Source organism: Cyanistes caeruleus, chromosome 1, assembly GCF_971803275.1.
Source record: "Cyanistes caeruleus chromosome 1, bCyaCae1.hap1.1, whole genome shotgun sequence".
NCBI lineage: Eukaryota > Metazoa > Chordata > Aves > Passeriformes > Paridae > Cyanistes > Cyanistes caeruleus.
This window is the reverse complement of record NC_141701.1, coordinates 99,624,043-99,637,179: the sequence shown is the minus strand read 5'-3', so window position 1 is coordinate 99,637,179 and position 13,137 is coordinate 99,624,043. Positions and strand designations below refer to the sequence as shown.

The 13,137-nt window shown below is 39.8% G+C and overlaps 1 protein-coding gene across 6 annotated transcripts in view; it reads right to left on the bottom strand.

The window, feature by feature from the left end:
* Positions 1-1,582: 1,582 nt before the first annotated feature.
* Positions 1,583-13,137, bottom strand: part of SUGCT (succinyl-CoA:glutarate-CoA transferase) — a 315,620-nt gene continuing 304,065 nt past the window's right edge. For all 6 annotated transcript variants that reach the window (XM_086844708.1, XM_086844682.1, XM_086844700.1 and 3 more), the window contains one exon: positions 1,583-1,918. In XM_086844708.1, the coding sequence (XP_086700834.1) occupies positions 1,755-1,918 (164 nt within the window). In that variant the 3' untranslated portion in view covers positions 1,583-1,754. The remainder of the gene's footprint in view (positions 1,919-13,137) is intronic.

The following is a 13,137-nucleotide window of genomic DNA, read 5'->3' as shown; positions in this document are numbered from 1 at the left end:
ATTTCTGCTTTTCTCATTAAAAAGGGGATGTTCCCCTTAGATTAAAAGGAAGGTGGACTATATCAAAACCCCTTCCAATTCAGTTTCAGTTCTTCCCCTATGGTGTCCCAATTCTCAGTTCAGACTTACTTCTATATTTATTTTAGAAGTCACTCTTCCAGGATCTCATGATGTCTTTAGCACATGGATAGAGTATGGTGTTTGGTGCCAGGAATGCAGTGCAGAAAAAAAAATTAGAAGAACACAAAAACCAGAGAAAACAAGAAAAAAAATGGACCAAAACACTGGGATTCAAAAATGAGCAACCACAGTGGGGTTCCGCTGCAATTTGATTATGTAATAATCTCTTTTCCTCCCCCAGAAGGTAATTCAGAGTTGTGAAGTTCAAGCGTAACACAGAGGATCTTGTTTGTTAGAGTGGAAACAAAGTGAGAAGCCAGTTATAATGCCAGTCCTGTTTCTGATACTTTGAAAGAAACATGGACATTGTGTGTTGAGTGTTGATTTTAGTTTTATTCAGTTCTAAGACAAGAAAGGCTTTGCCTCGCTCCCAGTGCAAACACAACAAAGCTTAAACCCTTGCCATACACTGAGTTTACTTTAGCTGTAAATTATATACTGTCACAGAGGAGCCTGGGATGTCTCCTGTGAGTGAAGAACTGCCAGACAGGTTTATAGAGAATAAATGGCTCTCCTTTAATCTTTTCCTTGCTATTTCTCATGGATCAAATTCTTCCACCTTCTTCTTCTACATGGTTCCTTACTCTCAAGAGTGATCCTATTAAAGAATACGGTATTATGGAATTTGAGGAAGATCTGTCACCTCTCACCACATTTTAACAATGGGGGTTGAACCGAGTCAAAAGTATGGTGCAGATTTCAACCTGTGCTTTCTCCATAATGAAGGTGGTTTGGATGGTAACTAGAGTCAGAGACAGGGATCAGTACCTAGCCACAGAACCAGACTGAGCCATCTGGCAATTTTTGGTATTTGACATTCAGCACGTGGTTTTCTGTGAACCAGTGTTTAATGAAGAGTACCCTGGGTCTTTCTGAATAAAATTACAGAAGACTATTCAGCCACAGTTTGTCTCTCAACTGGTCTTGGAAAAGGTATTTTTGATAACTGAAGAACTGTGCCAATTTTGGCTTCTTTCTGCTAACATGTTGAGATTGTCATGACTGTGCAATGCAATATAAAGACATATTAGTACTTTGGAATTCCAGGGAATAGAGGTAAATTTTTCAATAGTTACTGTTGATCTAAAATAGAGAGGAAGAAAGCTTTCAGGATGGATAATTCTGTTCAAAATCAATCAGATCAACTACAAATTTGTAAATAAATTACTTTCTATTAAAATACAAAGCAGCTCTCTGTGAGTGGAGAGTCTAGTATACAGATTTTCAAGGTTCTGCTTCTTTTCACTAACATCGTGTCTTTCTGGGGACAGACAAATGTTTAGGCAATTACTGTAATTATGATAAGGATTCCATTTTCCATGTGAAGTAGAGAATGAGTAGTCACATCGGACTGCATAATTACATTTATTCCCAACCCCCCCAAGAAAATCTTTCACTCAGACAGAATGAGATTGTTTATTTGATACATCAGTGTTAAAATCATACAAACACACGTGGAAGAAAATTAGGAATTAAATTATGTCTTCTGTTTGAGTCCCATTAGGGAAACTGAAGGGAGCAAAGAGAGGACAAAGTAATGTGAACTCAGTGTGAAGGAATGTAGCTAATGTTCCTTATCTGACCTCATGCTGAGCCACAGCACCAGTGCGAAGCAGTTCTTCTATAGCGTCATCCTCATACCCCAGCATGCTCTTCAGTATCTCCACTGTGTGTTGTCCAACAAGTGGAGGTGGTTTTGGATGTGACACAGCAAATTCACTGTATCTGACACCTGGTCCTGGAAAAAAAAAAAAAAAAAAAAAAAAAAAATAGAAGGGAAATTATTTTCCAGAGTTACTATCCATATTTATATTGAATTGTCTATGTTAAAGTACCTCATTTTCATACCAGTTCAGTCTTCATCATAGAAATGTTGTATTCTGAAATTACAGACTACAAAAAGATTCCAGTTTGCAATAATAGACCAATATGCCAGTTTTAAATAGTTCACTCAAATGCAGAATTGCTGGATAGTCATCCAATGTTAACAAAGTCCTCCCCTTTGTCCCAGTGTATATCAGGATACTTTGAGTCACATTATGTCACTGGTCTTCCACTCTCTGCTACCTGAACAGCAATGCCCGGCCCACTCAGGATGTGATGCAGAAATCCCCACATTTCTACAGCACAAGCATAAGGACACAATAAAATGTCATGTTAACACATTTTCACTGATGTCAGAGCAGTGTGTGGACAATGGGTAGCACCATCTCCAGTTGGCAGCAGCTCAAGTACCTCTGCAGTGTGCTCCATTGTCCTGCAGTGACACAGAACATGCATAGGCATGGTATTTCCCAGCTTGGTTTACATTTTTTATCAAAAATACAAGTATCTGTAGACATAAGAAAATCAGTAATCATTTATTTGCTCTAGCAGAAATAATTTCAAAAGTGAAAATCTGGAAGCTGACAATGATACGAAGACTTTGTCTTCTATTGCAGGTAGTCAGATCTAATGTTTTAGTGATGCTCTGTAGTGAAGTGATTTCAGTGTAGCTCCCTGCAGAAAGCAGCTATTCCCTTACTGGAGAATGAGCCACAAATTTAAACTAGGCTCAGAAGTGAGGTAGGCACTCAGTGCATGCATAGAAAGATTACCTGTCTCATGGAGAAAGAGAGGACAATAGTTTCCTTAACTACCAACTGAAAACTCTTCTTTAATACAAAACTGAAAAACCTTTGATGTTATTGGCAAAAGGATTCCTCTATTAATAATGGCTTTTATTACATCATTAAAATAGTTTACAAAAAAGGTTATATGTCATTATATCTTTACTGCAAAATGAAAAGAAATGCAAAGAACATTTCAAAAGCCAGAAAAGCATTTGTTTTATTTCTGAAGAAATAGAATATTGCCCAGCAGGGGAAGTGAAACACAGCATGAATTGGTAAGTTAACTACATGTATTTACTACTCATTTGAGGAGAGATGCTGACAAAGGTCAGTCAGGATGCCAAAACACACCATTATCTTTTGCCAGTCTTCATGAACTGTAATCTAATGTTAAATACAGTAAAGTATCCACCTCCAAGAAAGACAAAATAAGACAAATGGTGCCTAGAATTTTTTTTTTTTTTTTTTTTTAAAGCTGATTTGGTACATTTGTGACAAGTATGCTCTTGGAAGAAGTAATGGTTGGACTTGACAATCTTAAAGGTCTTTTCCAGCCCAGGTGATTCTAGGATTCTATGTATGGTTTCTGAGTTTAAAAAGGAAAGGCGTTAGAACTGGGGAATTGCAGACCAAATCATTTAACTTCAAGCTCCATTCAATATTGGAAAAAATAATCACCATGAAAATACTCAGCAGATGAGTAACAGCAAGAATGTACCTCTTAAGAACAAATAGTGTACATGATCTCTTATCTTTCTACCAGGAAAAGGGCTGGAGCTGAGATACATCCCATCTAAAATTAGGTATCAATAATCTAGATATATAAGTTTAATTCCTTAGACACTCTCTGGAGACACTGAGGATGAAAGTACACAGTTACAGTGTCTTCTGAGACCCTGGTAAATGAGTAAACCTGGCCAGATGAATTGTCATCACCCGTGTTTAAAGGAAAGGTTAGACAAGTGCCCTAGATGGGGAGCTCTACCACCCAGACATCAAGGCAGGTGAGATGACAGATCATGGTTTAACTCCAGCCAGCAGCCAAGCTCCACTTGCTCACTCCCCCACCAGTGGGATCAGAGGAACAATCAGAACAGGTAAAGATAGAAAACTTACAGGTTGAGATAAAGACAGTTTAATAGGGCAAGTAAAAGCCTTGTACACACACAAAAGGGCACTTCCCATGGGCAGACAGGTATTCAGCCACCTCCAGGGGAGCAGGGCCATGTAACAGTGACTTGGGAAGACACATGCCAATATTCCAAAAGTTCCTTCCCTTCATCCTTCTTTACCCCACTTTATATACTGAGCTTGATGTCATACAATCTGGAATGTCCCTTTGGTCAGTTGCAGTCACCTGTCCTGGTCGTGTCTCCTCCCAGTCACCCATGCACCCCCAGTCTTCTCAATGTGGCAATATGAGAAGCAGGAAAGGCTTTGTGAAAGCCCTGCTCAACAATTTAAAAAAAATCTCTATATTATCAACCCTGTGTCAGCACAAATCTGAAACTGAGTCTCATACCAGTGACTGTAAAGAAAATTGTCTCTACCCCAGACAAGACCAGCACACCCTTCAACCAGTACGATGCCAAATCAAGATTTGACTTTCAGAAAGAAAATTCTCTGCTATCTTCATAAACTGACTAAAGAAACAAGGTTGAGATAAACCCAAAGCCATGTGCAGTACTGAGAGGGAAATCATATTCAGAGAATTGCTTCTTGGGATCTTCTAAAACAGAACATTTTAAGTGAGCTCCAGAAGAATCTGTTCAGCATGAAGCACTTATCAGTTTATTTTTACCTGGATGGCTGATGGAACTCAGATCTTACCTGCTCAGCTTTCTGAAGACTTCAAAAGCTATAACTTCCTGTGAAGCACATTCACAATGACCTGGCTACACTGGAGAAATGGTCTGATAAAAGAGGGTGAAATTCAGTACTGTCAAGGGGAAGGAATTATGTTTCATTACATAAATACAGGGCAGGGGACAAACAGGAAAGCAGGAATAGTTAGGGGTTATTCTAGATCACGAAGTGAAGATGAGTCAACAACATCATGCTGTTGCGAAAAAGGCAAGCATCATACAGGGGTGTACAAACAAGAGAGATGCCTGCAGGACACATGAAATAATCTTTTTGCTCTAGTTAGAGCTGGCAAGTCACAGCTGGAGCAGTGTCTGGTGTGGGGCCCCCACTGCACAGCCATCTGGAACACCTGAGAGCTTCCACAAGACAGCAACTGAAATTTTCACGGGAAACATGACAGACTGAACCAAGTGGGATCATGGACCTAAACAGAAAGGCTAGAGAAAAACAACTTCAAAACTGTTAAAAAAATGTGAAAGAGCCTCACCCCTACCACCAAAATAAATCCTAATCATCCCCCCAGAATCCATGCAAACTTCCTGGAAAGAAGAAAGAAATCCTTGTTCATGTCCATGATGAGAAATACTTGACTTAAATTGCAACAAAGGAAACTGTAGGAAAGAAAGAATAAACTTTTATAATGGTAGGGGTAGCAAAATCCTGAAACAAGCCATGGAAGGAGGCTGTGGAGTTTGTATTAGTCCAGTCTTTAGGAAGGAGATTTATTCTAGACCAGTTGATCCCACAGCTGATCCCTGGGGCTTGCTGATGGATGAGATCTCTCACAGACCCCTTCACCCACTAATACACGTCCCTTTCACCTACTATATTATGAAAGCTAAGAAACAGCTCACACCAGGGATAAGTTTTCTATTAACTTGTTCCTCTGATTCTATTTACTTCAAATACACTGAGTTCAATATTCCAACGAAATCTTCAGTGAGAAATCAGTACATTTTGAAGGGAAAGGTGACATCACTGAGAAATATTTATACTAATTCCCCTTCTTAGGAGTGAGTACGAGCCCTATGAGGGCAGAACTGGCACTAGTGCAAGCCACAGGAATGATCTCTGTGCCAACTGAAATGCTTGTGACGATAATTTCAAAGTAAAAATGCCCTTTAGAGATTTATTAGTCTAGAAATTCATCATAGCTACAAAGCTATTATGCAATTTCAATTAAAAAGAAAAGATACAAGGCAATCTTATTTCAGGTGTGTATATCTGGAAACTCATTACACCAAGAAATCAGCAAGCCCTCAAAGGTTTAGTAGCTATAGACTTTTCATTTGCTTGTGCAAATTTTTGCTAACATAAAAATTGTGGATTTCAAAGCCTGGGAGTTTTTGCAGTGGTATTGAAAGAAGCAGAATAAAATCTCTAAAGAGAGAAAACCAAAACTGACATTGTGTGCAACAGACAGAATGCTTCATGCTTCCCAAAGAAAATTAATCTCACAAACTAGAGCATGCTAGAAAATTGCACAGCAATTATAAAACCAGTGTCTTCCTTGAGCTTTTATTGTTTGATGCATAATTCATCACGCTACTTTTCACTTTGATAGAGTTATAAAGTTATCTACATTCATTCAAAGGAGCTACTTGCTAATGATCCATCATTAACGATTCTCTGTTCTTTCCTTGTGTAACTTCTACTTGGCTTCTGTGTCAATTAGGAGGGTGCAAAGCTTGCCAGTCAGGCTTCAGCAATCCCACGCTCCTACTGAACAACGCTCCAGGAAAGCAACCAGCAGAATGCTATGCAAATGCTAATTAAACACAACTGCCTTATGAGGAAACCATCCCTAGAGGCAGAGAGAGGTGAACTGCTTTAATTAAGGTCAAAAGCATTTGCATGTGGGTGAGTTACAGGAGCCTTGCAGATGAAAACAGGCCTTTGCTGGGGTAGAAGCAGGGTGACTGGTGAGAGGGTGTAAGGTGGTGGTCACCTGTGTCTCCTTGCTGTCAGCAGGACACTATACTCCATTCAAGCATGAAATTAAGGGGGCATTTACTGTCACCCAGAAAAAGCAATGAAAGAACGAGTGGTAACTGTAATTCACCTTTGTCCTGTTAAATTAAAAGGAGTCTCTTTCTCTTTCTGCTATGATCACACTGCCAGTAAATCACATTTAAATTCTAAGCTAATATTTTATTATTATTATAATTATTTTGATTTTGACACATTGCTAAAATACATGCTGTGCATACCACTTAACTTACAAGAATTAATACTAAAACAATTAATCAAAATTTTTATCAGTTGCAACCATAATGATAATTGTACCAAGACATCTTGAATACTTGAACTGAGTGTTATCATTATAAATTCTTTTTCTTCGGGGCCTATCTATTATGGCACTCTAAGTTACATGACACTGAGCTATTAGTTAAAGTCATACCAAACACATTAAAGCAAAAGAGAAAAATGAGATAAAACCACTAAAACAGGTCCAGAGGAAGGATCCTGCAAGAATGAGATGCCTTTGAACATTCACCCTGAGCAGGTGAAATACACAGCAGTCTTTGGAACGTGTCTCTTGGGATTGCTGAGATTTGGGGCTGCAGAAGCAAAAAGTCAGTTTCACTCTACAAAGAGCAGAAATTAAAGTTGAGTTTGAACAATATTAAATGTGCAAACCATAGTATATGAAAGTGGTAAAGATAATAATCTTTGCTTTGTCCTGACAAATAGCAGTCCTGCAGCATTGTACAGCAGTCACTGGATAACACATTTTCTACGGCATACATTACAGTATATTGAAGCAATCTAACTCTCAAACTATGTAGACAAAATCGGGCCTGGGGACAGCCAAGCTCAGGAGAAAAGTCACAATTATTTGTTATTATTTAAGTGGGACAAGAGGAAAAAAGGGAAAACTTGAGCTAATGGATGTGTATACATTCTGCTTGAAACATATCATCTACCTGTGCAAAAAAAAAGAGCAATGAGAAACATAGCGCCACTTGTTAGTTAGTTCTACCCTAGCATACAATGTATTTCAAAGAGATGTAGGAATCACATGAAAATAAACAGTATTTGGTTTGCATTGAAAGGTCTTGGCTACAGGGGCAGCTTCTGGCAGCTGCCAGAAATTTTCTGTGTCCAATGAAGCCAATGCCAGCCAGCTCCAAGACAGACTGGCCGAGCCAGACAGGAGCAGTGGTAGTAGCTCAGGGGCTACATATTTAAGAAGGAGAAAAATCTGCAGAACAGTAACCAGAAGATAGAATCCATAATGTGTGAGAGAAATAGCTCTACAGATGCCAAGGTCACTGAGGAAAGAGGAGGAGGAAGTGGTCCAGGTATCAGAGCTGAGATTCCCCTGCAGCCTGTAGTGAAGACCATGGCGAGGCAGTTGTGCCCCTGCAGCCCATGGGGGTCCACAGTGGAGCAGAGACTAATCTGCAGCCTCTGGAGGACCCCAAGCCAGAGCAGGTGGATGCCTGAAGGAGACTGTGACCCCATTGGAGACCCACAGTGGAGCAGGCTCCTGGTGGAACCTGGGGACCGGTGGAAAGAAGAGCCCATGCCGAAGCAGATTTGCTGGCAGGATCTGTGACCCTCCAGACATCCACACCGTAGCAGACCATTTGAAGGGCTTAAAACCGTGGAAGGGACCCAGCTTGGAGCAGTTCATGAAGAACTACAGATTTCAGGAAGGACTCAGGTTGGAGAGGTTCGTAGAGGACTCTATCCTGTGAGAAGAGCCCCACACCAGAGCAGGGAAGAGTGTAAGCCCTCCCACAAAGAGGAAAGGAACAGTAGAAATTTGTGATGAACTGTTCACAACCCCCCATTCCCCACCCCCTGCACCACTGTTGGAGAGAAGGTAGAGAATCAGGAGTAAAATTAAGGCCAGGAAGAAGGGAAGGGTAGGAATAAGGTGTTCTTAAGATACAGTTTTATTTCTCATTATCCTACTGTGACTTGATTTGAAATAGATTAATTATTCCCCAAGTTGAGTTTGTTTTGCTCATGACACTGATTTTTCTGTGTCCTTATCTCAACCCCTTCCCCTGACCAGCAGAGGAGGTGAGTGCTAAAGCAGCTTTGGTGGGCAGCTGGTGTGCAGCCAGGGTCAACCCACCATACAAACCAAACATGTATGCCTCTTTCAATAACATGGTATTGCTACACAACAGTTTTGCAATTCCAATGAAATATCATCAACAGTTAAGAATGATGGCCCAGAGCCAACACATTTGCACGCAGATCCCTTATATGCTACAGGTCAAGTGTTTGGAGCATGCAATCAGCTGGTTATGAAACTGGCCTGAAGGAGATCAGCAGGAAAGAAGCAGTGATTTCTAAGGCAATGAAAAGGAAAAAAAATACAAAATAAGTCCATGAGAGGGGCTTCATGGCTACTATGGAGGATATAGGGATGTTGGAAATGTCTGCAGTGATATGATATGAGCAGACCAGGGCAACTGCATTTTGTGTATGGCTCCTTCCCATTGGTCCCAGCTGTGACTTCTGCCAATCTCTTGCTCCCGGCTGAGAAGATGGTGTGCCCAAGCACACGGCACAGCACTGCTTGGCTACACCACCAGCCTCCTTCCCCTTGATGAAACTCAAAGCAGAAAAGTACACAAGACAAAAAAAGCTCATTATAAAGTTCTTGCTAGTATGAGTAGTGCACACAGGCTTCAAAGTTATCTCCAGAATTAATGACCTGCTTCATCTTAACTGGAAAATTCTCATATTTTATTTTTTTCTTACCATAGATCTGAAAGTTTAGGGACTCGGGGGACTTTCTGGGAATCTATAATTTAATTTAATTGCTAGGAAAAATATTATTATTTTTTTTGCATTACATTAGAGCAGGTGATCTACCTTTTAAGAACATCTCTTAATAGATTGGAAAAAAAGTAATTAAGGAAATAATATTCAAAGTCTTGCTTGTCCTTCCTTACTGCTGCTTCTACTTCCTCCCCCACTTAAAGCACAGTCACACAAAGTGTTCACTTGGCATCCAGCACAGCTGAGAGGGTGGAAAACTTTGGCAGGATTAGTAGGAATCAGTAACTGACACTGGAGGGGATGGACCAACTTACAAATGGCAATAAAAATGTAAACCTTGTTCTAGATGTCATAGAAACACACATATAAATCATCAATAAATACTAAACAGCAAAACTGGTAGGGCAGTAAATAGCATCAATACTAGAAATATCTACAAGCCACCTTTTCTCTTTTGGACAATTCTGACTTCCGTGGAAGAGGTATGAGGACAGCGCAACTGTACACAAGGCGGGAATTTAAAACACAAGCATTGTGAGATGACTTGACAGGCAGAGTGTAAATATATATTTGTGATAGCCATGATGGGTGTTTAAAATGAGACCACTTTTAAACAAACTCTTAGTCATTCAAAGCATCCCCTACACAATTCTGAAAATCCTTTGCAAAGTACATTTATCAAAGTACTTTCTCTCACCTGAAGCTGCATGTAAAGAAATGCATTAAAAAACACTTAATGTATTTTCTATCAACCAACCTGGATATGATCAGTGTAAATACCACTCAACATTTCTGTAATTCTTTACATTTTCAAACAGTCACAAAACTAACTGTACCTAATTAATATTGCATTTCAGCTGGAGTAAAGGAAATAATTTGTCAGTCACTCTGGTTGCATATTTGAGAGTAATCCCACATAATGGTGCTATCTGAGTAACACAATTTTATGATAGGAGTCTTGGCACCCAAAAACTTTATAAAAAGTTGCAGTATAGTGTGTCTACTTCTTCCCACATGTACTGCCTTGCAGTGCTGAAAATTTGGCCCAATTTTTTGTATAGACTGACATGGTCCCACTCCTTCCTGAAACCCCCAGAGACCTCAAGAGAAGATTTGAAGAAAGACAGGAAGGAAGATGACCAGTAAGAGTATCCAGAGGTAGCAATTTTAAAGAACCATAAATTCCCTAAGCAATAATCTGGAGCTCCATTTCCTAAGGAAACAAGTTTATGTGTCTGTGCTGTCTTTCTAATCATGTTTGTCTGCCTTGTCCCCGCCACACACAGTAACTTCTGAATCTGCCAATCTTGACAAAAGTGTAGAAATCCCAAGGTAAATAAAGTTCTTAACACTGTTGTGAAAAATGGCAACTGTTGAAGGACAGGTGCCCAAAATACTGCCCTGATGACATAAAAAAAAAAAACCAAAACCAAAGAATCCAGCTATTATATATTCTGTTTGGCTGCAAAAGGCTTACCGGTACAGAACAGACACAGCTCAGTCAGATGCATCTAGCACATACTGTACTCCTCTGGGGAGACAAGGCTTAAAGGACATGAGGATAGTTCAGGTCATAATGAGGATTTTGTATAGAGTTTATCAAGAATATAAGTTTGAAGGAAAATTATATTTAGTTCCAGAATAAAAAGAGACTTCTTCTAAGTATCTTTTCTACAGCACTGTGGAAGGAGTGTTCTAGGGGTTTTTCTATTGCTCTTGCAGAAACGAGGTGAAGAAATACATGGCGAAACAAGTTTCTGGGAGAATCCCTGCAAAGCTCTAAAAGGAAAAATACTGCAGGCACAAGCCTAAACTACTGAAAATACAAGCTAAAAACATAATTTGTCTCAAGTCATAACCTAATCAATACTAAACGCAATACATAATCCCACCACAGGATGCTGGTTAACCACAGGTTGTGTACCTAATGCAGAAATTACAGAGTGAAGCTGAACTTGTACTACCCAGGAGGTCAGATCATAGTACAATCACAATGGTTATTTCTCAGCAAAAAAGCAGATGAATTTCTGAAATGCCCATAAGCAACACTGTTTCCATGCAACAGGTTAAAATGATCTGTCTGAATCTCCTGTGATACTTGGAAGTTCAAGCCACATATAGTTTTTGCTGCATCTTTACTGTAAGCCCAAAGGCCTTAACTACTGTATTGTATGGAGAGTAGAGACAAGTATGCTTACATGCATGGAACAAGAGAAACCAAAATGCTACCTGAAATGAGCCTCTCATAAGGACAGAGCATTGCCTAGTTGCAACACACTCACATGATCTGGAAGGTGAATCATGCCCCCAGCTGAACAGGAAAGCAAGCAGCTCCTGGAGGCTCTCCTACTGAGCCTGGTGAAAACTATTTCCAAGTCCCATGCCTTGTGGTTAGTGCGAGCCTGCATCTTGGAATAAGACACACCAGCCAGAAAGTGTCTGTATCTCCTCAGTATACCAATTTGTCCTTTCCTGTGTCCTGTCTCCTGCTATAAGTTAGATTATTTGGCTCTTCAGAGACTCAAAAAGTAATCCTCTTGGCCAGCTGTGCATCATCAGAGTGGGAGCAGATGAGCTCTTCCTTGCAGATTAGCTTTTCCCTACTCTTTAGGCAACCAGCTGAAGCCCAGATACATGAAGCTGATAATTCAGGGATGCAAGACAATGCACACTGAAGGACATGCACAGCCTAATCCAAAGTCTGGGTATAATTTGTCTTGCTTACTCAAGGGGCACTTTTTTCAGGATAGGAAGCTTTAAGCTTTCTCCAAACAACTGGTGAAAATAACTGAAAAATTAAAAACATTTGGGCCTTCCATTTACACAAATTCAAAAGAATACTCAAAAAGCTCTCCTAAGCAACTTTTGAAAATGCATTTCTTCTTCTCAAACGTCCTGACAAGGCTCACAAGCCTGATATTCGAGCTCCTAGGGAACATTTTTCTGTGGTCTGTCCTTTAAGTATACCTCTAGTTATTTCTGTACCTTTCTGTAAGCCTGGACATCAGAACACAGCATAGATTGTTTTGCGGAAGACAAATCATTTTTCTATGTACCTTTTTTATGCCTCTAAAGACCAGAACTACTCTTTTCAGCACACCTTGTAATGGGAATTTATGTTAAAATTATTCTTTTTGATGGCTCCCATCATGCTTTAAGTCTCTTTTCAAAACCAGAGGTATTTGTTCCACAGTCCTATTCTGGCATTCCTGTCTGATAGTATTAAACCCCACTGTAACATCTCCTTCGACAGCAGTGGTTGGCAGTCAGACTAGAAAGTGAACTGGCTGGCAAATGGTTTGTGGAAGGAGCAGTTTACCAAACTACGTTGCTTAAGTTCCCTACCCTCACCACAACCCACTTGTATGTTAGTACAGGTTACTTATTCATTTATATAGGATGATTAATGTCTTACAACATCTATCTTAACATCTATCTTAGCCCAGCAAGAGAAAGAAACTGAGAAATGAAAGCCTTCCTCATTCCACCTGTAGCATAACTGCTTTCAGCCACTTTTTAAGACTTTTACATTGATTAATTTTTCCTCAACAATCCCTTTTTATAGCCAAAGGTTTTACTCTCAGAAGGAGTATGTTATTTTTAAAAGGTAAAGATTAGACGTATTAGATTAGACAAGTTAGATTTCAAGTCATATGTCTGTCATGTGCTGCATAGATATTGCCACGCTCCTTTACTCTATATGTCTTCAGATTGTTCCTCTGTGGCCACAATA